This window comes from Buceros rhinoceros, unplaced genomic scaffold (genome assembly GCF_000710305.1).
Source record: "Buceros rhinoceros silvestris isolate BGI_N320 unplaced genomic scaffold, ASM71030v1 scaffold11582, whole genome shotgun sequence".
NCBI lineage: Eukaryota > Metazoa > Chordata > Aves > Bucerotiformes > Bucerotidae > Buceros > Buceros rhinoceros.
Genome location: NW_010399496.1, coordinates 1 through 27,472, shown reverse-complemented (window position 1 = coordinate 27,472; position 27,472 = coordinate 1). Strand labels below are relative to the sequence as shown.

At 40.8% G+C, this 27,472-nt stretch overlaps 1 protein-coding gene across 1 annotated transcript in view; it reads left to right on the top strand.

The window, feature by feature from the left end:
• LOC104489350 (DNA-directed RNA polymerase III subunit RPC2-like) overlaps positions 1–18,809 on the top strand; it is a gene marked incomplete at its 5' end in the record, with an annotated part of 29,368 nt that extends 10,559 nt beyond the window's left edge. The window contains 5 exons of the mRNA XM_010131502.1: positions 4,315–4,418; positions 5,310–5,476; positions 7,697–7,810; positions 13,397–13,570; positions 18,427–18,809. Coding sequence (XP_010129804.1) covers positions 4,315–4,418; positions 5,310–5,476; positions 7,697–7,810; positions 13,397–13,570; positions 18,427–18,556 — 689 coding nt within the window. The remainder of the gene's footprint in view (positions 1–4,314; positions 4,419–5,309; positions 5,477–7,696; positions 7,811–13,396; positions 13,571–18,426) is intronic.
• Between the last annotated feature and the right edge of the window lie 8,663 nt (positions 18,810–27,472).

Sequence of the window (27,472 nt, the reverse complement as noted above, 5' to 3'; positions counted from 1 at the left end):
ATTTATCACATCAGACCATTCAGCAGCTCATGGGAAAGCAGTGTACAAACTGTATTGTCTTCTAGCACCTCCTCTCATTTAGAGTGATGTTTTTAATAAGAAAACTAATCAAGTTTACTTATGCATTATTTATCTGTTAATTTTAATTCTATGCTTTACCTCTTATGTCAAATGGGATGTAGCAAGTGATATGATAGGTCAGTGAATGATTCAATATCGAACAAAGCTGATGTGATGCAGCACTTTTTTTCTTCTGGACTTGTTTTATGCTTAGTTAGCCAGCACCATATGTAATTAGAGAGTTTTGAAGCAAATGAACATTTTTGTGTAACCTTACTAATTTTTGCAAATCTCTTTGTTACTTGTCCACAATATATGGTGCTCAAACATAACAGCTCCCTTAATGATGTAACGTAGTCTTATTTCTCAGGAGTATTTCCAAATTCTGGCAACTCTGGTAAATCTAAAATAGACGCCTTTCAAGTTAGTTTGAGCTCTTTTACTACCATGTCATTAGAATAAGTAAATAAGCACATTTAGTAATGCACTTCTTTTTATCTTGCTGATAGAAACTGGTATTACTGCTGCTTCTATTCACTTACTTTCCTTAGCTCTCTAATGTCCCTCCTGCTGGTAGTAATTAGTTTTCTATATTAGGTTGTTTTGACTTATTTGATGATTTTTTTTCGTTTGGCATGTGTGTGTATAGAAGGCATCTTACCGTAGCTGGTGAAAAACTTTCCCATACTGTTGTGTTTTGTCCCTGCCCCCTCCCTGCTGCCCCCCTTCCCCCTCTCTGCTGAACTGCTGTTTTACAAGTCTGTCTACGTTCGTGTTTGTCAGCAAACTGTAAAAGCAACCACGTAAAAGATATCAATTCTGTAAACCTGAATTTCTCATGATTAGAAAAATAAACTCTTAAAGGACAAAAGTACAGGGTTGAGGGGATCTGTATGCTCTCTCAGGGCCTTATTGGAACTACATGGGTGTTGAGATGCTGTCGGGATTGATGCAGATAGTGTGTGTGAGGATGGGGGCCATATCAGAGGGCTGTCATTTATTGGCTGGCATACAATAGCATTGAAAAACACTGCCTATGGCTGTTTTATACTTACATGTTTAACCTCTGTAGATGTCTGATTTAAGTTTATTCTAATTTAAACTGTTATCCTTGCACTAAACTGCTATGCTTATTAATCCACTTTTTTTTTTGAGAGGGATATTTTAAAAGAATTTGTTACCATTTTCACTAATTTTTCGTCTAAGCTGAAACTGATGTACAAAAGTTGTTTTTCTAAAATTCAGTTTGGTTTTCATTTGAAAAGAAATGAGATGTAGCAAGCTGCTCTTGTTAGTCCATGCATTAAAAAAATATTTTGTTTTGTCTGGTAGAGTTATTGTAGCCTTTTCTGGTGGCTAATGTTTCATTCTGGTCCTAGATGTGAACTCCAATGTCTGTAGGTGAGAGCAGATTCAGGCCCATCTCAGTGTAGCTTTGAGTCTGAAATTGTATTGCTAAATTTCAAATGCAGCATATAAAAATTATGAGGGGAAAAGAAATTAATGAAACCGAATTATTTTGTATGTCCCATGTGAAAGATGGGGAACAGTTTGCCTGTGATCTCTAAATCAGTAACAATTAGAAATCTTAAAAACCTGTAGTAAGAGCCACAGAGCAAAGTTACCTGCTAGTTTGACTGTGTCCTATTTATGGATATTGGATGGGGAGTAGTTGAACAGCTCAGTTGTGAAATACAATATATACTTGGACAGGGCAATGTTTGGATCTTGAGGCTCTCTTAAATCCAGCCTCTTTTTTTCTCTTTTACTGTTTTATTAACAAGTGGCAAGTGATAATTGCACTTAAATGGATTAATTCACTTGATCACTTTTTCGTGGCTGCTCAGCAATGCAGAAATGCTAGGCTTGACTTTTACTGCCCTGCTGCAAACGCTGCCTCAGCAGTCAGGGCTGAAAAAGAGGAGCAAATTCAGGAGCTTACAATGCAGACCTGCAAGCATTACTCTCTTTAAGAGCTTCAAAAGGCAAGTGACTGCAAATTAAATTCAGGTTTACATTTTTTAATGATTTTCAGTTACTTGCTTTTAGAAGTAGTGTTGTATATAGGAAAGGTGTCTTTCAGCTTTCTAAACTTTTTGGATGAGAAGGAATGAACTTTTGTAAAAATAAAACATAGAGAAGAAGCTTCTCTGTCGTTTTCTCTAAATACATATGGGCATGCTATAGATCCATTACAAACTCTGTGACTTCTTAAAATACAGAAGCTTAGAAATGAGGTTTCATAGCTTTCTCTTTTTTCCCCCTCCCCTTCTATAAAACAGAAACTTTTTAAATGGCCTAGTGAGCTTCATTCACATTGCTGGATTCTGTCTAAATATTTTGTTTTTAACTTCTAAGCTCATTATGCTGTCTTTGTGTTAACTTGTATTAAAATCTGTCAGCTATGACTGGTCTCATAACCACAGTCAGCGGACCAGAATAAGTTAATTATTTACTTGTGTCACTAGTGCTCTTCATCTAATGAAATGCACAGCTGTGTTAGATCTGCAGTTGGGTGTGTAGGTCCCATTGTTATACAAGTCAGCGGAGGGTAGAAGCCGCTATGATGGAGAGCCCTCAGTTCTTTCTGCTGTTCTGCCTTTCTGTGTCGATTTCATGGATCTTTTATCATTCACTTTCACACAAAACAAACAACACAGTGGCTGTCTGCTATGGGAACCAGCTTGGCATATAAAAGGTTTCCAGAGCCTAAAGTAATTTTAAGTTAGCTAAGATTTAATTTTTGGCTTACAGGTGCTGTGAAGGCCAGACGCAACTTAATGCTTTCTTAGAAGTAAATGCAAATAAGGCAAAATGTATGTGCTGTAATACATATATAATAAAGGATTTACTTACACAATTTTAGCGTAAAAAAGCTGTGCCCACAAGACATAGTAGGTTGGGTTGTTTGGGATTTTTTTTCCCACTTTTGGCAGATGATTGCTGCTTGAAAGGGAGGTTGTTATTGATTTATCATAATAGAACAATGAAAATTAGTTTAAGTAGGTTTAGAAGCTAAATACAGCAAACCCACCCCCCCTTTGCCCCAGGCGCTCCAATCCTTTTTGTTTTTTTTTCTCCCCCTCACTTCCCCCATACTTACCATTCTCATTCTGTTAACTACTGTCCCATACACCTATCCCTGTCTTGTTGGACAGTGGAAGAGGAGCTCCCTCCTGAGCAGACGCCAATATCCCCCTGTGAACTGGCTGGTTGGGGGATGCCTTTTTAGGGATGTAACCAGCACCCTCAGTCTTACAGGAGCCCCCTCCACTCCAAGACTGTTCCCAAAGCATGCTCTGGTGGTTGCAGCAGGCTGATCTCAAATAGCTTGCAGACATTTTCAGCTATGAGGGCTTCTGGAAGAAATTGTCCAACTGAAACAGTAGCTTTGGTTCAAAGGAGTATGGTGTTAAGCAGCTGCATTTTAGACCTGAATTTGAATGTTAGATCTCTTGGTCATTTATAGCTGCAGTATTCTGATCTGCAGAATTCACTGCGGAAACATTTGTAAGGGTTGGAAGGAAAATTTTATGATGTATGATAGACTATTTTAAATGAGTTTTCATGTTTCTGTTTAATCTTTCCTAAATAGTTTTAAGGTTTGAGGGGGGTTGATTTGTTTTACATCCAATACTGACGGAGACTGAAAAAAGCTTCCAAAACTTTTAAAGGTACAGTTTGTGTTTGTGGAATGACAAAATATAAGCGATCTGGGGAGTGAATTGTAGTTTGTAATTCATTGAAAGTAGTCTTTGCTCAGCAAATTAATGCCACCTGAAAAAATTTTCGGGTTTTGTTGGTTTGGGTTTTTTTAGCAAAGATATAAATGATAAATTTTGAATCAATAATCATTTTGTAAGTCCGAAGAGATACTATAAGAGGCCTGTTCAGGTTTTTTTTTTTCAGGAAATTACAGCATCAGCTTTGAAAACTAGGTCTCCTTGAGATGTTCCAGTCTGACTGGTCAGAAGTTTCTCATTGCTTCTGAAAACTCTATCTAAAGCTTTCTTCCCTAATTTGCTAACTCACAAATCACTGGGAGCATTATGTAATGCTAATTTTGCTAGTCCTGTCACAAGGTCTCTCTTCTAGCCTGCAGGTTGTGAGCACTGGTCATGGTAATGAATGTGGGTAAAAAGTGATCCATGAGAAAGAGAGAAGGAGGGAAACACTAAAACAAAAATCTGGTGATGAGCAAGAGCCCTGCTGGTGGTTTTCTGTTTATGAATTGAAATGTTTTCTCTTCTGCAGGGGTGTGTGGACTGATTGTTCCTCAGGAAGACATGCCATTTTGCGATACAGGAATCTGTCCAGATATCATAATGAACCCTCATGGCTTCCCATCGCGTATGACGGTTAGTGGTTGTTACGATTAAAAAGACCTCCAATAGGGAAAGTGAGGTAGATTAGCCAGAAGAAATAAAAGTCAGTTTGAAACACAGTTTCACTGAGAATATGCTCCAGTCCTCATGCCACACACTTGTTCTCCTATAAGGATTCAGCCCTCTGTTTTGCATGTTTTGAAACACCGTACTGTAAAAGGAGTAGGGACGTGGGCTGTTTGTGCATCGTTTTCATTTTGTTCTGTATCAAGATAATAGGAAAGCATCTGAATACCTTGCTTGTACTCTTTCTGTTTGAAAATGTCTTGCTCTTGCTCTTCCTTCCCTATTGCCTAGGCCCACTAAGCCAGCTGGGGCAGACTTTGATGTGAAGGTTGGAGAGGAGTTTCAGTAATAGTTCTAGACCTATGTAACTTACTACATTACACACACCTCCCTGGAACCGATACAAGGCTTGCACCTGTGCTGCAGGGTCACACTAAATACCTCACGGCCTGGCCTTTACATGGGATCTCCACTGATTACTTCACACAGCCTCTGATCTTCTTTTCTTTGTTAGTTTCTTCCTTTCTGTCCCCGTGCTGCATTGTAGCATGTCATTCTCTGAGACTGTTCCCTAGGGCAGAAGGCCACGCTGGATCCTGCTCATTTTCCAGACAACTGGAAAAAGTGGAGCTGCCTCACTCTTCACCTTAAAGGTTTTCCCAGACCCTGCGATGAGTCGTGTTTCTCCCCTTTGCACAGGAATACTCGCTGTTCTTGCACTTTTTCCACTCCTCCCATGGCGTGCGATAAGCCAGGCTGCCATCTCAAACACTTTGCCTGGCTAACTTATGCTGTGACCAATCCAGCAATGTGCCTATACTGGTGAGTAGGCTGTTAACTCTGCTTTTCTTTGCACAGGTAGGGAAGTTAATTGAACTCCTGGCTGGAAAGGCTGGAGTCCTCGATGGCAGATTTCACTATGGAACAGCCTTTGGAGGCAGTAAAGTTAAGGATGTCTGCGAAGATCTTATTCGCCATGGTTATAACTACCTAGGGAAGGACTACGTAACATCTGGTATCACTGGGTAAGAATCTGCTGTATAGATTTAGATGTTTCAGGGGAGTGGGGAAATCCTGATGAGACACGTCTGAAAAATATTTTCACGTCTCAGTGCTCAGGAACCTTCTCTTGTTTGCTAAACGCTCTGTGAGATGGAGGGAGGGGGCTGAAAAACGGTGCACTTCTTTTTTTCCTTTCTTACAAATATTTTGTGGTTCCACATTTCAACAATTACTGGTATTTGCATGGCTGTAATGTGAATGGTCCTTGTACATGTGAAAATTTCCCAACTTTTACTGCATGGCAAAAGGGGTAAAATCAGTGTTTTCTTTCTGAGACTGTAAGAAATTTCAAGTTTTCCTGTTGGCAGCAAATCCTACATATGCTTGGAATCAAATAAGCGTTTTCGTGTTGACTTTAATAGTACTGTAAAATACAGATTTGGAGGCAGTTGTCTGTTTCTTGGGAATATTTCGTGTGTGCCCTTTTTTCTTTTCTTTTTTCTTCTTTCAATTGCACAATGATTCAGACTGGCATAATACTCTAATCTGAAAACTTCCTGCTGTGCTGATCGAACTGGCTTCTGAGACTCAGAGTTCAAAGAACATAAGATAGTTTAGGAACAGGAAAAGGCCATATGGCTTCACATGCCTGCCCTTCCAAAATGTATCTTAATCCTACCTTCCTGTTACTTTTATTATCCTCCCAGTCCCCTTCTTCTCAAGGAACAAGTTTAGGTTTCTTTTGTAAGGTGAGTTTTTTTTAAATACTTTTAATTGCTTTTCCTAACAACTTATTCCATATGTAGTTTCTCCTTTTGTTTCAGAGAAATGATTTTGTTTTCCTTACCCACTCCATATTCCATAAATTGTATATGAAGTGTCCTGGTGCTTGAAACACTTTCTGTTGCTATGTCATGGTAACTTTTAACAAATCCGATGAATCTTGTTTTGTAGGGAGAATAAACTCATCTAGCTTTAGAAATGCTCCATCCCCAAACTTCAACTTTGTAGCACGCTGTTTAGAGACTTTGCTTTAGGATACTGATATTCTTCCAAGCAAATTTCACATGCTTATTCTATTTGTTACGAAATTTGAAGGCAGATTTCATAACAACGTGGAAGCTTGCAAATTCCAAATGCCTAGTTAAGTTTTATTATTTTCCTCAATAGGCAGCTTTTGGAATAACACTGCATCATGTCAGTAATGACTCTGAATGAGAGGCAATACTGTTGTCTCCTGCTTGTTTTTACACTGCACATATTTAAAAAAAAAAATAAACCAGTGGCAGTGTTCAGTTTGTCTCAGTTTGTGTTAAATCTGGTCACTCTTAGTGCTGAAGGTGGTAGCTGGGAAATGACTGAGTGCTTTCAACTGTTGCTTTCTGGTCTTTAGGTGCTTGTGCTGTTCTTACAGTTGGGGGTTTTTAAACACAGAAATCTTTAGCCATTACTCCAGCTCGCAGAATGGAGCAACACCCTCCATACTGCTTACAGATGTTCCCAAGCTGATGCAAGTGCCTAAACATGGTTCGAAGAGCCCTTTTACCCAGATCATCTGAGCCCCCAGTGCTAGCCAGGGCAGCGATTGCTGTGCTGCCATGGTTGCACAGCCTCTCAGGATGGGCTTTCACCCATCTGGGTCTTGGGTTGTGCTTCAAAGTGGTGCGAAGGGAGAATTAGCTCTTAGCTAAGCTATCCCTGCATGCAAATGCAAATTCCTCAAAGTGCTCCTATAAAATGATGTTTTGAGCATTTATGCTGCATATATTTGTTTACGTATATGGTTATCTTTTGTTTTGTGTGTGAAGTGAAGGAATGTAAATAGAAATATCTTAGGTCACTCTTCAGGGTCTGACAGATTAACAGTCTTTATTGGTAACTGATGACACTACTGAAACACTCCTGCACAGATAGGAGGGACTTAATATGCTACAGCGGAAACAGGCACCTGCAGCTATGGCAGCATGTCTGCGCAGTGTAGGGCCAGACTTCAGGAGCTTGTTCCTCGCTAGGGTTGATATTGCAGTATGTGGTGCTGGAACTGTACTGCTTTTGTGTTCAGAAGGGTTCCCTGTGGGGGTTTCAGACTTACTGCCCCGAAAGCTCTAACACATTATTCTAGGACTGTTGATTCATGAGTTGTTTCAGATCCCTCCTGCACATGACGTTCTTGTCTCTATTTAGCTAAGTATATGCTAAATGTAAATACTCATTTTATTTGTTTTTTTTTTTTATTCCCTCAGGGAACCTTTGGAAGCATATATCTATTTTGGCCCTGTGTATTACCAGAAACTAAAGCACATGGTGTTGGATAAAATGCATGCAAGAGCTCGAGGACCCAGAGCAGTGCTAACCAGGTATTGTGACAGGCTAAGGACAGAATTTTGCGCACATTCGGAAGTGTGCCCAACTGGCTGACCGCTATGAAACAAAGTTTGCTTATCTTTTGATACTTGACACAAAATACTATCGCCTGATAATGCACTGTTACAGACTAAAAGCTCTGACAGTAGAATTGCAGGAGGTTGTTCTGAATGTCTAGGTGTGCTCTGTGTTGTCCAAAACTGAGTTTGCTTCTCAGACTTCTGTTAGCAGTTGCTAACAACTAAATACCATCTGCCGATTCACAGTGCACGCTGAGGCCCTTTCCTGTCAGATTGCTTGTAACATAGGTATTTCAGGAAGATTTTTTTGTTTCTTTAACATTTGTACTTTTGCAAAATTGGGTGTGAATAGAAGGAAGAAATTTCTTTTATATATTTCAGCATCCTTTGGTATTCAGCAGGTTAATATTGATGCAGCCCATGTCTTCACCTATCAAGGCCCTAACGTACTAAAAAATAAGCATTAGAACAATGTGCATCCCTGCCTAAAAACTCTAAAACTGAATTTAGAGTTGTGTGTGTTGGTCCATAGTTGTCGTTCAATACCATGCAGGAGAATAGCACTTTAATGCTGATGAATTGCAAAAGTTGCAGATGCCAACAGCAAATCTCTGCTTTTATTTGCCCAGTTAAAGATAATGTCCTAGTTCCTCTGGAGTCATGATCATTGCACTAAGCCTGAACTTGGTTTTCTCTCCAACAAAAAAGTTGATCACCATGTTGATGTCTTCTGGTGTCAAATTTTGAAGTCCAGCAGATGTACTCTGAGTAATAGGTAATATAAGCCCCTGGAGGTGGGATTACATTATCTGGACCTTTGGTGAGTTTGAAACATCCTGCATTCCTTGACATTACTCACCTCTTCTCCTTAAAGCCAAGCTCCATGGCTGCTTGCACTCATGTTCTAAATTGCTGATATTCCTGGCTCACAACAAACAGTTTAGAGGCACAGGCTTTGCTTTGAGGAGACGCCTGGTGGATCATTTAGTTCACCCCTCTCCATCGCAGTAGGATTGCTAAATCTTGCCAGAAAGTAAATTGCTAGCTAGTCTTGAGTATTCCAGTAAAGATTATTCCAAATGTCCTTTGTCAGTCTTTCTGGACTATCATACCTCATCTGCTGCATGATGGTATTCTTGTTTTTGACCAGTCCCTTTTGTGCTGTTCTTGAGATATAAGCCAAATCATGTTTATACTGCCCTCAGTCTTCCCTATAATAAGTGTAATTCATGTTCTTTAATTCTTAATTTATTTTTATGTCTCTTATGATGGGCCAGTTCACTTCTCTTGCCTTGCCTGATTGCACAGGAACTTAGCAAGTCTGTCCTCCTTAATAGCTGCAATGTCTGCCTGTTGATCTGCTGTTAAGAGAATGGAGGGGCAAATCTCTGCTGTACCTGATACAGAAGCTTCTTTCACTTTTCATTGCATATTTCATACGCCTTTTGGCTTTCCGGCCTTATGATTTCTCTAGGACAAACTATAGTTGTCTCATGTTTTTCATTGGTTGAAATACCAGTGGTTGAACTGGGTGAGAAATAATGAAAAGTTTTTGTAATTCTCGACTGAAATTTTCCACCAACCACATTAAGAAGAGCAAGTGTAGCATAATCATTATTTCCTATCACAGCTGCTTGCCTGTATGAACATAAGTGATGTTCCCATATTCTGTCTCATTTTCTGTTTTCCAGTGTGTTAGCTGAGGTATTGGTACTTCACATGAAAACCAAAACTCGTCTTACCTCACTGTGCACTCAGCTGGTTTACCAGAGCTCGTAGTTTACCCAAATCCCTTGATCTGCTTTTGTATTGTCTCCCCAACTTCTCAGCTGTTTAGATATATTGAATTTAAAGGGAACCTAAATCCCAAGACAAGGTAGTGTTTACATGCAAAGATGAAGGTGGTGTGATTTCCTCCACCCCTTACTTTCTTTGCATTCTTTGTTCCAGGCAGTAGCATCATACTATGTAGCTAGGGCTCTTTATTTGACTTTCAGGAAAGCTAGTGGATGTTCAATTTATGCTGCCTCTTGACTAGTCTTTTAGGAATTTTCTTTTTTCTTCTCAACTAATTAAACTTTCGTTACTGCCATCGCCTCTGCTGAGAGAGTCTGCTTTGCCAACTTTCTTACTCAACTATTGTTTTATCATCTATTGCACTTCCTGGAGAGTAGATTGCCTCTAACATTGTTTTTTGCTTTTTAAAGTAATCCTGTAACAGCTTCCAACATGCAATTTGGCTGTTGTTGTCTTTAAATGCATTTTATTGTTTATCAAATGTACCTTAACTGACAGAGCAAAGCTACATTTCCATCTGGAATAATGCAGAAGACTTGAGTTTCTTGAACGTCACTGATTCTAGATACTGTTCTGATTAAAACAAGACTTTGCAGAATTGCAAAGCAGCACTCTGTCAACAGTCAAAAACCACCGGGATGTTGCCCTCTGAATTAGTATTTGTTAAATGAAATGCAATACTTAATTTATTTTGCCATGAGTAGTTGACAATTAATTTAAAGCATAGTTCTATATATGGTGTTGCCTAGCTACCCAGTCCTGTTAAATCTTTTTAATAGATAAACTGCTTTTAGTTTTTCTTACAAGAGATCAATATAAGCTTTCTGCACGCGTAGTTGTTTTGATGGACATTGTCAGAGCTGCCACCTGCATGTCTTTAGGACTTATCAGCTATGCCAGTTCCTATTACACTGCAAAGGAGTAATGTGAAGACACTGGTCTGGGCTCCTCTCTGGGCTGTGGGAGCACAGTATGCTCTCCTCCTTCAAGCAGTGTTTTTCTAGGGAGTACTCCACGTCTTGGAGATCAGTGTTTCAGTCACCCGCTCCATGTCGACTAAGTCACTGGTTTTCTGTAACAGGCACAAGGGAGGGATATGCTGAGACCCGCAAGGCCTGCTCTTATTCATGGGAGTAGACTTATTTCCCCCCACTGGCCAATGAAACAAGAAACAGGGCCATAAAACCCTCTCTTCTTCCAGAAAATGCAGAATTAGTGCCAATAAATTCTTAATGTTCTTAAAAACACTGAAGTTAATGTTTTTTGCACTTTTCTAAATGCAGCAGTAAAATAGTGTGAAAACTACTTGACCTTATATTTTTATTTAAAGAATCACAGTGTTTTATTTAGTATTTAAGAATTTTAAGAACTTGCTCTTCTTTTTAAAATATAAAAAATATCTTTTGTTAAATTATATTCCCAATCTTATTTTCAAGAGTCTGCTTTGTTTTCAGAATGTTATATTTAAAGAATGGAAGTAGTTGCCCAGGGCAACAGCTGCAGTGTATGTGTGTATAGTGGGAAAGGGGAAGCACAAATGCTTTACAAACACTGTTTTAACATTTTAAACAACCTTTGGTGTGAGGAATTTTCAAACTCACATGAACCGGAAGAAAAATCTGATCAACTTGGAGAGCATAAGATAGACACTTTTCAAAGGTTCAATCTCAATATTGAAATTTTTGTTACTTTAGAAAACTACTGTTCAGGCAAGGAGGATTTTATTTGTTTTGGTTTTTAATGAGGTCATTTTGACAGTGAGAGTGAAACACTTAAGACCTTAAGACTCAAGCTGGATTTTTGTTTGTTTGTTTTGGGGGCTGTTTTGTGTTGTTTTTTCCTGGAATTTCAGCTGTCCTAGAAAGCTCTGTCTTGTATCTGTTGGAAGACACATAGCATATCAACTCTTAAAGGTCTGGACTTGAGACCCCATCATTTTCCAAGAAGTTTTATCCTCCCTTAGTTGGATTGAGACTTTATTTGAGCTCACATTTATAAAGCTATTTTGTCATTTTATCCTGTGGAACAGCACCAGGTGAAACTCTTGGAAGCAAGCTTGGGCATTAACTAATGCTGTAGACGTCAGTTGATAAAAGGAACTTGGGCACTTCTAGCACTGCAGCAAACACCTGTATCTTTGGAGGCCCCAACTGCTTTTAAAATCTGCCTCATGGGACATCAGAAGAGAAAGTACATTCACCAGAGGGTTAGTCATTTAAAACAGCGTCTGAACAGTGATGGTGCCATCATCTGGGGAGAGGGCCCTAAAGAGTTTAATCAGGATGTAAACAACTTCTATCCATTCTCCCAACAGCGGGAAAAACAGAAGGTTATACGAATGAAAAGGACAATTTGAATTACAAGCAGATTAATTTTAAGATTCCAGTATGGTCAGAGTAAGAGAAACTACTTCCCCCTAGAAACAAATACAACTTGCATCTTTAGAAGATATTTTTTCTGGTAATGAGGTACTTTTTTATACTTGATAGAAAAGATTATTCAGTGTTGAAGGTTTTTATAAATCCTTTTCTCTGAGTTGCAATAAAACAGTTGGTAAAAGCTTTTTTTTAATATATTGAGTAGGTTTAACAAGTTTGGTTGTTCGAAATAATATAAAAAAACCAAAATGTACTCCCAAAAGTTATGGGCCAGATGTGTCATTGGATGTTCTAGGTGGATTACACTGCTGCAAGTATCAGAAACAGTACATAAACATGGGGGTTCACTGAGCATTGAAGCTTCTTATGATTGCCAGTAACACTTCTTTAGTTTCTCCTCTTTACTGTCATGTTTCAGGGACAATACCAAGATGAAAATATTTAATAAAATGCATGCAATATATTAGTGCTTCAGGAATGTAAGATTGGGTTTGCTTCTTAGGTCACTCTAATATTTGCAACCTAAGTACTACAGAATTGTGCTAGTACATGAGAATAGAACTGTTACTGTATGAAATTGCAGTGTGACAAACAAGAGGTTAGAAGGTTTACTGTGTCCAACAACAACAAAAATGGCTTAAAAACTCATAATGTTAAATAAAGTATTGTATCTTGCCTTTTTACCTCAAAGTCTTTGTCATACACTTACAATGCTTTGTTAAAACTTTCCTCTAGCACCACGAGGACAGGGAGTCTTTCCTACAAAAACTGAGAGTTTGAGTTGTGTTGAAGAACTTGAAAACCAGGAACCTATAAGATACGAAAATTAGTCTATTAATGTCAGACATGAAAAAAAAGAAAAAGATAAATGTTACCTTAAAAAAAAAAAGTAGGATCATGAGTTAGTTATATGTGTGCTACTTGTTTGCACCTTTATTTTGGTATTCTCTCCCAGGTCAGAAATGGTTTTATTTTGAAAATTTAGTCTTAGCTGTAGTTCAGGTGAAACATTAGCATGATGATTCATTCATTAGCTGGCGATTATTGCTTCATTTAGTTAGCTACAAACTATAATGAGTGTCTCATCAAAAAAGAGTACCAAATCCCTGTCCAGATTGCCTTGGGTACTGTTCAGTCTCTTCTTGTTCTCACTTACTCAGCTACATTCTGTAAGGTAAAGAGTTATGGCCACTGCATCATATTGCTAGGACAGGAGCCAAGATTAATTGCTTCAGCTTGAATAACAAGTTGCGAGATCAATAACTCTGGTTTGTTGAACGCTGTTGTCCACTGATCCTGTACTGTTTGAAGACAGGCATTCCTAGAGTTGTAGATCGCATGTTCTGAAATACTTACTACATTTTTTCAAATATTTATTTCAAAGGCAACCCACTGAAGGTCGATCCCGTGATGGTGGTTTACGTCTTGGAGAGATGGAACGGGATTGTTTGATAGGTTATGGAGCCAGCATGCTTTTATTGGAGAGACTGATGATTTCAAGTGATGCCTTTGAAGTGGATGTTTGTGGACAGTGTGGCTTGCTGGGGTACTCTGGCTGGTAAGTTGTCCAGCTGTAATGCTTTTTGTAAGTCATGGTGTCCCATTCTCACTTTGTGCACGTGACATGTTTAATATGGTAAGTTGTCCAGCTGTAATGCTTTTTGTAAATCATGGTGTCCCATTCTCACTTTGTGCATGTGACATGTTTAATACTTTCAAAAAAACCCTTGACCTCAGGTGCATAAAGCAGAATGGTACAGAGTAAACATGGCTCTATGTAACAGGACCTTGCCCTTGGTTATAGTGCTTCCCAGTTATAAAATGCCCACAGTCTGTTGCACCTTTTAATCAAAACCAGTGTCAACGTTCAAAATTGGTATTTGGAAAACTGGTGACAGGGGATGTTTCATTCTTTTGGTCTATGAACTAAACTGAGTGTGTAGTCAATGAGCCAGGGGTCTCTCCTGATGTGGGAGCACATGTATTGTCTTCCACAGCCGGCTGTGTTTGTGGAAAAGGTTACCTTCACTCTGTCTGCTGCCTTCCTTCCTACCCTTGCCGGGGATTAGCAAACGGCTAGTCCTGCGTATAATCTACTTTTTGAAAAGGGAAAATGTACTTGACTCTTCTGACATCAGAAATGAGATTACTTGTGAGGCTAGTCACAGATCTTCCTGGTACAATCACAAGGACGAAGAGAGAGATTGGGCACAGAAGAATGGGAGAAAAAAGCAACATCTCCTGCTTTCTTGTTCTCTAGCTATAGAGCCCATAATCGCATGCAAACTACCTTCTTTGACTGTGCCCCTCCCAAATGGATTTTGCTTTGTGGTCTTGTAAAACAAGGGGCTCCTCTTTGAAGCATCAGACAAATGCACCAGTCCCATGTTGAAGCCTGAGAGAGAAGCAGCTGTCTGTTTTGGAAATTCAGCTGGCTTCTGTCCAGCTGCCATGTCCATAGGAAACTTCTCTCTAGACTAGCTAATGGTCTTGCTGTCTTACTCTGAGGCCTAAGCCAGTACTGAGTTTATCTCTTGCCAACAAACTGGTTTTCCATGTAGGGGAACCATAAAATTGGATGTCCACACTGTGTGGAACTCACCGTATGTAACTTTATGGGTTTTGCTCTAACCACATTTTCTCTACAGTAGTTTTGAGGTGCTGGGTTTAAAGTTGCCCTGTAGCATGCCAGAAATACACTGCTGTTGTTAGAAGATAGGGAAACTTCTTTTTATGTTCTTCAGAGGTGAGGGAAATGCTTTGCTTTAGCTTGCTTTTGTTTTAGCCAGGCAGAAAAACAGACTTGTGAGACCAATAGGAATTTATGAGGTACAACATTCTTGCAAGCTTTGTGAAAACAGGTGACCTGAAATCCCATGTCTAAGGGGGGAAAAAATAAACAGTGCAGGTTCAAGTTATAAGTTCCTCTAATATTTATGTCAGGGGAAGATGGGGAGTCGGAAGAATGAGGAGAAAGATTTGCACTTAAAACCTCAAAAGAACATTGCTGGAAGGTTGCTGCATCTTGGGTATCAGTATCTATCTGTTGGGAGAGGCAGGAAATTAGACTTTATTCACTTAATGTTTCGAGAGTGATTTTTCCATGATATAATGAAGTAGGAAAGTAAGGTGTGTTCTCAGTTTGCTGATGTAGAGAAGTGACAGCTACTATTCCTGCCCTTTGTCAGACCTTTCTTCTGAAGCCTGTGGCTTCTGTCCAGAAACCAAGCACCACATTTGTCAGCTAACAGCAGCAGCAGTTCTGGTCCCTGTGGAGCAGAAGTTTAGGCAGAGGCAGGTAAACACCTGTGAAATCCAGGGGAGAGACAATGCCTACTCTGTGCATCCTTCTGCGGTTGGTGGCTTTTAGCTGGGCATCGTCCTTCTGGCCTGTGTGACTTAAGTATTTTTGAGAGTCCCGTCATGCCTTTTTCTGAGCCAGGCCTCTTAAAATTACTGCAATGCAAATAACAGTTGAAGGAAGTTGTTTGAAAGGAAGGACATGCCATAAGTCAAACAACCAGCCACTTCTAATTGTGTAAAGCACTGCCTCAAAAAAAAAACCCCTCACATGCAGATGTAGGTAGCTCAATTTTTTTTTTAAGACCTTGGCTTTCAGAGCAGTCTTTGAAGATTTTCAGAGATCACAGGCAGTGAGGGTGTCTTAAAGAAGATCAAGAATTTGAACTTTAGAAATAAAATTGCATTTTATAAAATTACATTTTATTTCTAAGGTGTTGTTAATATATTTCATATTTTGAAGTTTGTAACAAAGTTCAGTAACACTTCCTAAATAACTGTGGAAGAAACCACTCTCAGACAGAGCCAGACATTCTTGCAATCTGATTCTATGAAAAGCTGTCTGATGTATGAGAGTAATCAATGAGAGATAGTTTCTGCTAAATGATTTACTGTGTCCGCCAGTAGCTGAAGCAAGTGGCTTTATAACGAGCATCACAGTAGAGGCCTGGTCATTAAGAGAAACTTCCAAAGTAACCTTTTCAGTGATTCTGGCATTCATAAGACATTGGTGCAAGAAACCATTCAGAAACACATTGTTTGGTGGCTAGCATTAAGGGCACTTGTCTTAAGGAAGATGAGCCCTTCCTCCCAGACAAGGACTAGCCACCAGGTATATTATTCTGCAAGGTAGTAGATCAGTGTTGGGGCCTGAACTGGTACTTTTGCAGAGGAAGGGGGGAGTTGTGGCGATGACAGAATTCGTCCCTTTTAAAAAATACAGTAGAAATGTACTGTGACATACCAGCTTTATGCAAATTTTCCAACTTTGCTGTTGTACAGGCGCTAAGGGGCAAGACTGCACTGAATGCAATGAGCAGAATTTGGCCCTTTTTTGATGATGATACGTTATTCCTATCCCTAGAGTCTGAGCATTGTAAAATATATATGAAGAAAAATTTTGTTTCTGGTCCAGATTCAGCCTTGGCACAGTTGCCTTTTCCTGTCCAGTTTAGTATCAATTCTAGTACCAAATGGTCTTTCAAGTACTTCAGTTTCTGTGATCTCTGTTTGACAGAGCTTTGTGCTCACTGCACCTTAACCTTTCTGAGTGATCCCTGTCCAAATACAAAGCAGGTCCAGAATGGTGTAGCTTTGAGCTTGGGTGTAGTGAGTTGTCCCTGCTCCTCAGTCCCTCTTAGCTGTAATCAGATGCCAGACATCTGCTTACAAGACAAAAGTTGTGCCTCATCGGGCTCCCAGGACTTGCAAGGCTTCTTCTAATGAGAACAATTGCTTGCTAGGTCATCATGGGAAAATGGCTTCTGTTTAGGTTACTTCCTCCCACCATAAAAATGTACCTTTCCCTGTAAATTTCGACTAGGGGAGTAGTTATAAATCTGCAGTTGAGGTCTATTCTGCTAGCTGTAACACAGTGCCTACATGAGAAGCCTGTTCCAGGGAAAACGCCTAGTTCAGTCTATTACCTTCTTACTGCCTGTAGTCAGATGTAGACACAAAGCCAAAGCAATTACTGGGAATAAGGGAAGCTTCACTCCTCATCATGAAGTGCAGAAATGTAATTAAGCCTTCTGAACCATTGGTTGAAAGATTTCTTGGTTTAAAAAAAGAAAAAAGAAAACAAAATACCACAAGTACGGTGCCTGTGGAGGTCAAGGCAACCACAGTTTTCATGAAAAATAACCAGCTCTTCAACATGGTCTTTAAGTATGTCTGTAAAAGAGAAGTAGCAGAGTCTGAAAAAGTAACTGGAAGACTAATGCTAACTCTCACAGCCAAGAGCCTTATTAATACTAACCAACTTTTTTGGACCTGTCCCCATTGACTTCCATGTGCTCTGTATCAAGTCCACTGATAATGGAAACAAGTGAGCAAGCATTGGCTTTACTGAAGATGTTGACTCTCAGCCACATTCTGTACCACAGAGGCGTGTAGCAATTTTCCTAATTCTTCCTTAATTGGATCTTTAGACTGTTATGACTTTATGCCAGAAACATAAATTTGAAACACAGAGGCAAAAAAAGGAGCTTTGTTAGACCATTAGGAAATGCTGAGTAACTCTGTGGTCTGAAAGGCTGGCTTTCTCAGCTTTCCAAAACTAGAAGATGGAATATACTGGAGAAGGAGAAAATAGGGAGATTGGAAACTGATATTTATAAGAAAGATTTTTAATTTCCTTTATGTGTACACAGAGCATGAAATTAAGTAATTAATAGTCGCTACCATCACTGAATTTGAGTTGCGAAACAGGAAAAATGGCTGAGTGACCAGCCTATATATTCCTTATATGGTCAAGGTTATATCTATATGACAAAAAATCCCTTTCCCCTAGAATTTTAAGATGATTATTTGAGTAAAGACCGCAAAGAATATGTGTTACAGCAGTTTTAGTGGTTTCCCATCTTGAATAAAGATTTGGCTGTTCACACAGAGAGATGTAAGATGAGAGATGCCTCTGTCCTGGAATATGAACAGATTTGAGACGTTATAGAGTGAAATCGCATACAAGAGAAAAATCTAAGTGTGAACATTCTTTCTTCCCACCTCTTTTTTGTGATCTATGTATAAGACAGAAACTGGACTATTAACCATGTTTTCAAAAATACTTAGCTTTGTTCACTTCCTGAATTTGTGGTGGCAGTTACGTGGGTGGTGAAGTAGAAGTCAGTCGTGTTAGCTACTGAGCGTTGTGATTCTCCTCCAAGAAAAGTGCAGGTTTAACATTAAGCTCCTAGTGACTTCAGTCAGATTATTTAAGGACTTGAAGTTGTGACTTAAGCGCTAAAACGTGTCTCAACACTTGGCTCTTTCTAGGACTGAGCCCAGTGTTTAAATTCAGGTGGGCAAAGAAACCAGTGGATAGTGGCAACTGTTGTTTTCTGCAGCGCTTCGTTTATGCACCAACTCTGACTTTCTTTTTGTTTGTTTCCCTAGGTGCCACTACTGCAAATCATCATGTCATGTGTCTTCTCTGCGCATACCTTATGCCTGTAAACTCTTATTCCAAGAACTGCAGTCAATGAACATCATACCTAGGCTAAAACTAGCTAAGTACAATGAATGAAAAAGATTCAAAATTACTTTATAGACATTTAAGTCCTGCACATATACCTGGAAGATTTTTTTGGTGAACATGAGTAACTCTAAAACCTGAGTGAGTAAAAGGGAGATGTAAGACACTGTAAAAAACCTTTCTTACATGTCCTACCTGTTTTTAAGTTGGCAGCGGAGACTCTGTCAGTAGAATACACTAGGAGAGTTCTGAAAGCCTTGATTAGTCATTAGGACGTGGGAATTGTGAAATAAAGCCATGATCCAGCAAAGCACTTCAAAAAACCCCGTGCTTATTGTTGAAAAGTGCTTTGCTGGGCTAGGGCTTGAGCTGAGTGAACTAAATGTCCATCTTATTCACAGAGGTTAAAAACGGTTTTCAGACCAATGTAATATGAAAGACTAATAAATGTTTTAAATAATACTGCCTGAATATGCATTTATGGTTGTGTAAGGATGATAAAGCCTTCTTATAATGACTAAACCATTTTCCTGTTCCTAAAGCATTTTGTTAAAGCATTAAAATTTTGTTAAATAGTATCAAGCCTAGAGAAATGATACTACTTTCTCGAGAACTTGAAATCAGATGTTTTGAGTGGAATTTCAATATGCAGGTGCATTTGTGTGCGAGCAGTGGTGTGATTATACAGTCAATCTGCTTTCAGCTTAACGTACACAGTTCCCATGAAGTTGAAGGGAGGTGACTGCATATGCAGCGAATCCATAATACATCTTACAGATACCCATTCAATTCCTACTGAGTTTAGCAGATCTAATAATACGCTGGCCCAAAGCCCTGAAAAGATGGGCTGCGAACACTGCGTACTGATGGATGCTGTCCTAGGACTTTGGAACTTTTTAAAAATATGGGCACAGCTAAAACTTTTTCAAAGAACAAAACAAAAACAAAAAAGAACGTCAAAGAGCAACAAATCCTCTACTGACAGTGAAGTAGGTTTGAATGACCTGAAAGGATTTAGAATCGGAACAGCTGATTTTTTTCATGAGATCTAAGGCCTAGAACTAAAGGAGGAGCTGAACTTAGTACCCTCAATTAGTCACTTAGTACCCTCAATTCACTTGAGCCCTTACTCAGCAAAGCAAGCATATGGTTAAATTTTTTAAGTAAAGGAGTAGTCCCACTGAAGTCAAGATGAAGTATGTGCATGTCCAGGTGCTTCAGAGAAAGGCAGCACTCTAGATGAGCAAGATTACAGAACGCTGGCTATGGTCTGGAAGTGCGGAGATGCTCTTTGCCTCCTCACATGGCTGAATTGTACACGTGGATCCTGACACTGTTCTTGCAGCCATGTTACAGCTGTTCTCTTAGCTGCTTAAGGAGCACAGATGAGGTTCAGCCTCAGCAGGCTTGCTTTTTAAGCTTCTGCCAAAATGCTTAAACTAGTAGTTTTGTGTCTGGGTTGACAAATCAAGATTTTACTTTTCCTTTTTTTTTTTTTTTTTTTTTTTTTTTTTTTTTTTTTTTTTTTTTTTTTTTTTTTTTTTGCAATCAGACTAGTGACAACACAGATGTCAACAAGGCACATTCGGATTTGAAAAGCTCTTGAACCACCTCTACAAGGATCTGAACAGCTCAGGGTTATTTACAAAGAGTTACAAGAGAATGATGTACTGCTTCTGGACTGGAGGAAGAGGTTAACTAAAAGCCCCAGCCAAGTAAAGAACCTTTGCTTTGCTCCCTGAGCTTGCCAAGCTGAGGCTCGGGTGCACCAGCAGAGGGAGTGAGCCTCAAAGGCTACAGCCTGCAGGGGGCGGGGAGGGGGTGGCAGTTCTACCTGGACCAGGGAAACTACGCTGAGGGTAAGATGTTCTTGCTTGATAGTCTTCAGTGGTCTCTTAGGTTACATGGTTGGAGCTACAGGATGTTAAAGACTAAGCAGTGTGTACACTTGCAGACTTTTAAGCCGATGTAGCAGATGTAGAGGAAGAGCAAAGGAGTGTGCTCATGAGTAACCCTACTGAGAGGACAAGTCTGCAGCCCTGAAGGGTAATGTTGCAGCTAGTTTACCTCAAGCTGATGAAAGCATGGGGTTGAAAGGTTTTGGGAGGGTGAAGGAAGTCCCCTGCGATAGCTGAAGTTTAGGTAGGAAGGGGCAGCCTTAGCCATGATGGATCCAGTAGAACATAGAAACTAGACATGTCTGGCAGTAAGTGAGGGTCACTCACTATCAACTACATCAGTTCCATTTATACATCATTGCTGACTAATCTAAGCCTGTGCATACACTGGAGGCTTATTGGAGTGCAGATTTGAGTTGAAACTCTGATTTTTACTTTTTGCCTCTCTTCAAGAGGCATGGAACTTGTATTCCATCGTAATAGACACCTACGAGTAATCTCTTGGCAATGGAATAAGCATTACAAAACCAGCAGCAGAAACAGAACAAACAGCTATGGATTCCTGGAAAACAGCTGTTCAAAGTGGCAATTCAAGGAAGGAATCCTACTGCAGCCAAGAAAAATTATGACACATAGACTGATGAGGTAAAATACATTCTCAGATCTCCGGAGCTGTCACTCTGCTTTCCTCTGCTGAGCCTCAGCTTTGCAGCCCTTTGAATTATCTCCCTAGCCAACCTCTCCTCTCCCTGTTTTTATACAGTAAATACCTTCACAAAGGGCTCTTATGTCAGCAAATGTCTGTGTTGCTGTAATTAGACTTGTCCAGATCGACCCTGCCATAACTCTGTCTAATTGCTGAAGGACTTACAGTGTTCTGAAGAACAACTGTCAACACCTTAAGACAACATCTTAAGGCTTTAGCGCAAGGAGCTTTGGCTAGGAAGCTGCCATAAAGTTTCTACAGAATCATTTTGGTTGGAAGAAACCTTTTAAGATCATCAAGTCCAACCATTAACCCAGCACTGCTAGGTCACCACTAAACCATGTCCCTCAGCACCACATCTATATGTCTTTCAAATACCTCCAGGGACAGTGACTCCACCACTTCCCTGGACAGCCTGTTCCAGTGCTTCACAACCCTCTCTGTAAAGAAATTTTTCCTGATATCCAACATAAATCTCCTCTGGTGTAACTTGAGACTATTTCCTTTCATCCTATTGCTCGTTACTTGGGAGAACAGGTAAACCCCCACCTCACTACAACCTCGTTTCAGGTAGTTTTCGGGAGCGATAAGATCTCCCCTAAGTTTCCTTTTCTCCAGACTAAACAACCCCAGTTCCCTCAGCTGCTCCTCACAAGACTTGTGCTCTAGACTCTTCACCAGCTTTGTTGCCCTTCTTTGGTCATGCTCCAGCACCTCAATGTCCTTCTTGTAGTCAGAGGCCCAAAACTGAACACAGTATTCAAGGTGCAGCCTCACCAGTGCTGAGCACAGTGGGATGATCCTTTCCCTACTCCTGCTGGCCTCTGCTTATCTCTTCTATTTAGTGTCCAGGAGAGGCTTTCTAGAAATGCTTTTCAGCATGAAGATCACTAGCATTAGTCCCAGCTGAAACGCTGAATACAAACCACTTTCTGAGATAAGCTAGAGGTGTGTGCTGCTGTTGGGATATCTAACTCCATATAGTATGTTTAAGTTGCCATTTACTTTGCAGAAAAAGGAGTAAATGCTATTAAAAGGTATGTACAGGCCTAGAATTCAGTAATCAAGTCTATTATTTCACTGCAAAAATAAAGACATTAATTAAAAACTACTCCTTCAAATACTGTACATGTCCAGCTCTACTGTTCTGTTGTGAGAAATACAATCAAGCTAGGGATGGGCTCTAGGATGCTGTGGGGCAAAGCAAAGCACAGGTCTTTCAGCCAGTGCTGGGACTGTGGGCAAGGTTCAGAGTTCAGACTTGTGCAGAATTCAGAAGAAGAACTTCACTTTGAATCATTTACATAACCTTTCAAATAATATATATATCTTTTTTTTTTAAAGGAAAATGTTTCCAAACACAGCAACTAGAAAAACAAACTCTAAAGAAAAATGAAACCAGACTGGCCAATTTTGGCATTCAAAGAAGATATGATATAAAATATAGGCATACTGAGATTTAACAGTTTTAAGATGTGGAATGTAAAGGGCTCCCACTAAGCACAATTCTTTTTGTTTGTAATCACCATATCTCGTTAAGGGTTTTACTTAAGAAGAACCTTTAATGTCAGCAAAGAGAGCTTTTAATTCTTTGGACTCCCTACTTACTTGTTGCTTAAACAGGAGGAAAAACAATAAAAACCATAGACCCACAATGATGAGAAATTACCATATGTCTTTTCTCAGGTTTTCTGTTGGTAAATAGAAAAAATATCTGTGGTTTATAGCAGAATAGCAGTATAGGATAATTTAAGGCCTAAAAAGACTGAGGGATAATTCTTTGGTTAGTGATAGCAAGTGGCAAACTAATGAGTAGTGCTGTGCATCTGAAAATGGATTTGCAAGCCCTGCTCAGAACACACCTGTAAAGCCCGATGGCAAGAATAACACATCACACAGCTGTAAAACCAAACTAGATGGGCTGAAAACCAGCAGGGCTCAAAGGGCCCTTGAGGGCTAGGATGGCCCTCGTGCAAGGGAGGACAAGCCCTCAAATAACCTACCTGACTTGTGGCCCTCCCACAGTGACCCTCAGGAGCACAGGCCCTCCTCAGCTGTGCCCCAGCACAAGCGTCCCTGGGCTGTGGCACAGAGCTGGCTCAGCGCTGCTGAGAGGCCCCTCCAGCCGGCCTCTCCTCCTGTTGGAGCTCAGGATTGTTTTACAGCCCATTGCCAATTCAGCAGGGCCATGGGGCACTTGATGAATTCCCTCCTCCGAAGAGGACGTGACTTGCCCACGGCACAGAAAGACCGTGCCAGAACTGGGATCAGGACTCTGCAGTCCCCAGGTGCCAGACACGTGCTTGACTTAAAACTGAGCACTTCATCAAACCATAAAATCCAGCCAGATGGTGACTCTTTGCTATTATCTGGACCAGTGCTGGGAGGCTTAACGTGTGCAAGGCACAGTGAAGATCTGGATTCCAGTTTCCTTGTCTAAGCCTCAGAAGCCCAGGAAATGGATCCATGTTTTAGACCTAAATGCTGCTAGAAACTTGAGCACGTTTGAACCCAGGTTCTGACTTCAGTCTGTCCTCACGAAATATTTCCATATCAGCCTGGACCCACCAGTTTGTGGGGGAGTTCTCTCTTTGGCAAGTGCTGGAGAGGCGCAGGAGTAAGGACTGGCTGCTTTGTCAACCCTGCTCTGGCCTGTGTATGTGGCCCTGGTCAGACTCTCTTCCGGGTAGCAAAGATTGCATGAATCAGCCAGCGGATCAGTTCTGCTTCTCAGCAATCTGTTAAGAATGCACTGTATGGATCCAGGAGGCAAATGCATCCTCTCTGCCTTCCATACGTATGAATATACGTCCCGAAACACCAGAATTCTCAGTTAAACTCTCTAAACACAGGTCAGAGCCAATACAGAGATCTTTTTGCAGTTGGAAGTTTTAAAAAGATGTTTATATGGCTTTATTCCTGTCTCAGTCAACAGCAAAGATTTCTGTTTGCTACCCTGTGATTGGACTTGGGCCTTTGTTCCATGTTCCGAAAAATCCTCCCAAGCTTGTGAAGCAGCCCATTGCTCTTTGCATCTTGCTGGTGGGGAAAAAAAAAACAAACCCAAACAACTATATATTTCTCCTAATTACAGTTACCCCTTTATTTGTGTATTTCCTGAGGCAGGTATCTCTGAGGTGGTTCCAGTGATGGTGTATTTTTTCCAATAGCTTCATTGTGCGCGTCTTTGTCCCCTCCTCCCAGTCACTATATAAACAGCATGTTAGTTCCAAATCAAAAGCGATTCCCTGCTGCTAACTGCAGCGGAGCCATTGTCTTTGGTTAGCATGAGTTTGGGGAGCTACTTGACCTATGCATATGCTTTACCATTCCAGACAGTGCATGGTAGTTACTGTCCACTCCGACTTAACAAGAAAACATTATAAACGGAAAAATAACTCAAAAACTAAGAAAAGTAATCAGTGTGCTAAACACTAAACTTCTAATTTCTTGCTGCAATTATGTTCTAATAATGGAAATGGTTTTCCCCTGAACTCCTGGTGAGTTGGAAACATAAGCTGTGCATTCAGGCCTCACTCACCCTGTCAGTCAGAGGCAGGCACTGAAGGTAATTCTCTGTGCTCCAGGTGGATCAAAAGAAACTCATTATCAGTCAGTCATCTAAAAGGATATGACAGCTTCACATCCAGTTGTTCAGCAGCTTAGATGCAGTCTGGAATGGATCTTTTCTGTGTCTGTTGTCCATAATGGCTTTTAGGGCTGGTTCTTCTTCCAGCACACTGTACAAATCTTCTGGTAACTAGCACCAGCCACACAGAACAAAAGCCAGCTAAATCTAGTGTAAGCTCAGAAATTGACGGCTGCTTGTCCTTTTCTCATACTCAAGTCAGCAAGATTCTTCCAGGCCAAGTGTTCTGGGCAGCAGCCCTGGGGGCGGGGGTTCTCACAGATTCCCATAGGTACCGATACTACCCAGAGAATTAACTCCCTTCCCCCATGCAAACTGAAGCTGACCAGTGTGAACGTGTTTTCACCAATCCCCTTTGGCAACACTGGCACTGCACTTCGCCATGAACCTGAGAACGGGAGCTGGGCAAAATTCCTTTGACAAGCATTAATAAGAGGAAGATCATTTCAAGTCTGACCTATGCTCATCTTCAACAAAACTTGGCTTTGGACACGTCTACAGTCACAGGAAGCCAGCTGCGATTTGTGTTACTTTTCTGTCAAACCAAAAAGAAGGTAGCCCCCGCCCGGTGCATGCTCAGTCCATCATTTGCATGCCTCAGCTCTCCTGCTTGTTTTCTCCTAGGTACCTGCATATGTGCCTGCCCCAGCCACGTTCTCTCAGTGCTTGTGTCAGTTAAAGCCTTTTGAAGGAATCGGTGCACGGTGCACGCGTTTACCTAGGCAGCCTTTTGATGTTCCTCTTCCAGTTCCTGCATCTGTCAGCACCACATTCCCCAAGCCCATACACAGCCCTGATTCCAGAAGACATCTGTCAGCTTGCTCCATATCCTGTCCTTCTCATGTACATATAGCTTCCTCAGGGGTGTTAATATATGTAAAATAAAGTCAACATTTCCTGTTCTAATAATAAAGATGAGTAAGTGGGAAAGGAAAGTCAATTCAGAAACAAGATCCTTCTCTGTTTCTTCCACAGGATTTGTCCAGTAGATGAAGATAGCAGAAACACAGGAATAGAGCTGGGAAGGAGGGTGGGCAGAAGGGTAGGTTTCTTCCAGGAGAAGGCAAATATGAAAATACGGAGCCACTTACAGGCTGCAGCCACTATGAAAATAATGACATGTCACTGTGTGTTTGGCTGCCGCTGGCAATCTTACAGTCTGTGCAAAAATAACACTGGATCCAAAAGGATCCCCCGAGTCACTGAACTCAGATCCCTGGTATTGCAGACAACTGTTTTACATTACTCTTTTCACAAGCCATGCATTCTCATCCCTAAAACTAATGCAGGTTCTTGGCCCTAACAGTCTATGGGAAAACTGCTCTAGAACTTCAGCCTAAAGGTGCCTCGGATATTCTAGCTAGATTAATAGATAACAGTCCCTGTGCCAACAGTTTTCTTCTGTTGAAAAAGCTCTTCTCGATGTTTTCCTGCATGTTAGAGTCTAGTACTCGTGTTTAGAGTCTAGTACCAGCATAAGGAGCATTTTATGGCAAGAAATGGCACATTTGACTGCAGAGTGGAAGACAATCACAGAAACATGTTTCTGAAAGCTCTCAAATTATCTGGATGAAAAGTTGATACAAACTGTTGTGCTTCCACCCTGCCTCTGCTTTTCTAAACCATCAAAAGAAACTCGTCCATCAGTCACCTAAAGGCACATGATAGCTTCACACCCAGTTGTTCGGCAGCGTCGATACAGACTGGAATGTGTCTTCTGTTCCCCTGATAACGCTGCTCTTCTCTCCGTGCAGCAGCACAGGTTTCTATTATTTCTTGAATCAAGGTGTTGTTCCTTTCACAATAGCAACAGAAAATACAGCATCTGATGCAGCGTAGCGTGCTGTTTATTTTATGGCTTGTGGATGTTCTGCTTAGGCAAGAACCTGGAGTGAAAATTCCCAGTTGTAAACTTCTTGCATCCTTGCTGAGACCTGCCCTTTACTCTGTATCCACCCAAATCCTGCCGTATACATGCAGAAAAAGAAGTCCAGTGATTTGCAGTGCTTCCACCTATAAACTGCAGACCTGCAGCACTGGAGGAGTTGCTCCACACTTTAAGAAGAATAACGTACTTTATTAAGTGTCGCGAGGGATATCCACAAGCACAAGATGCATTTTAAAAAGTTAAGAAAAACCCGAACAAGTAACAGTGACTGAGCTATGGAAGAGCACTTGGATAATCTGCCTCACTGAGGGGCTGTTAGTTAAGGAGGGAGACAACGGTGTTGACGTACTGTACAAGAATGTGAGGACAGGTGCTGATCTGGAGTAGCAGGGAGTAAGCAGATTGCAAGAAGGACCTCTGGTCTAACAGAAGTGCTGCCAGTGATCCTGCACCATCACCTGCACACATCATGTCAAAGAGCCCAAGCCTCTAGACATCCAGGCTGTGCTAAATCCCATCCTCCTCACTGCCCCTAGAAAGAGATTATCTCTATGTTCATACGTCCTGTATTTTTATTGTGCTGATTTCTGAGATATCAGAATACCAACACGGAAGAACTCCCTGAAGCTTTAAAACAGCGATGACCGAATTCCCACAAGTGTCAAGTGCCTGCTACCGAGACCTTGTAGGCCTTCATGCTGGCCCTGCAGGTATCCAGCACCCCTGTTAGCCCCCGCCGTAGGTCAGGTCCCTGCCCTCCTGCCCGCAGAGCAGCGTGGCTGCGCACCCCTCCTGGCACGGGAGCGCGGGCGAGTGACGGCGGGGG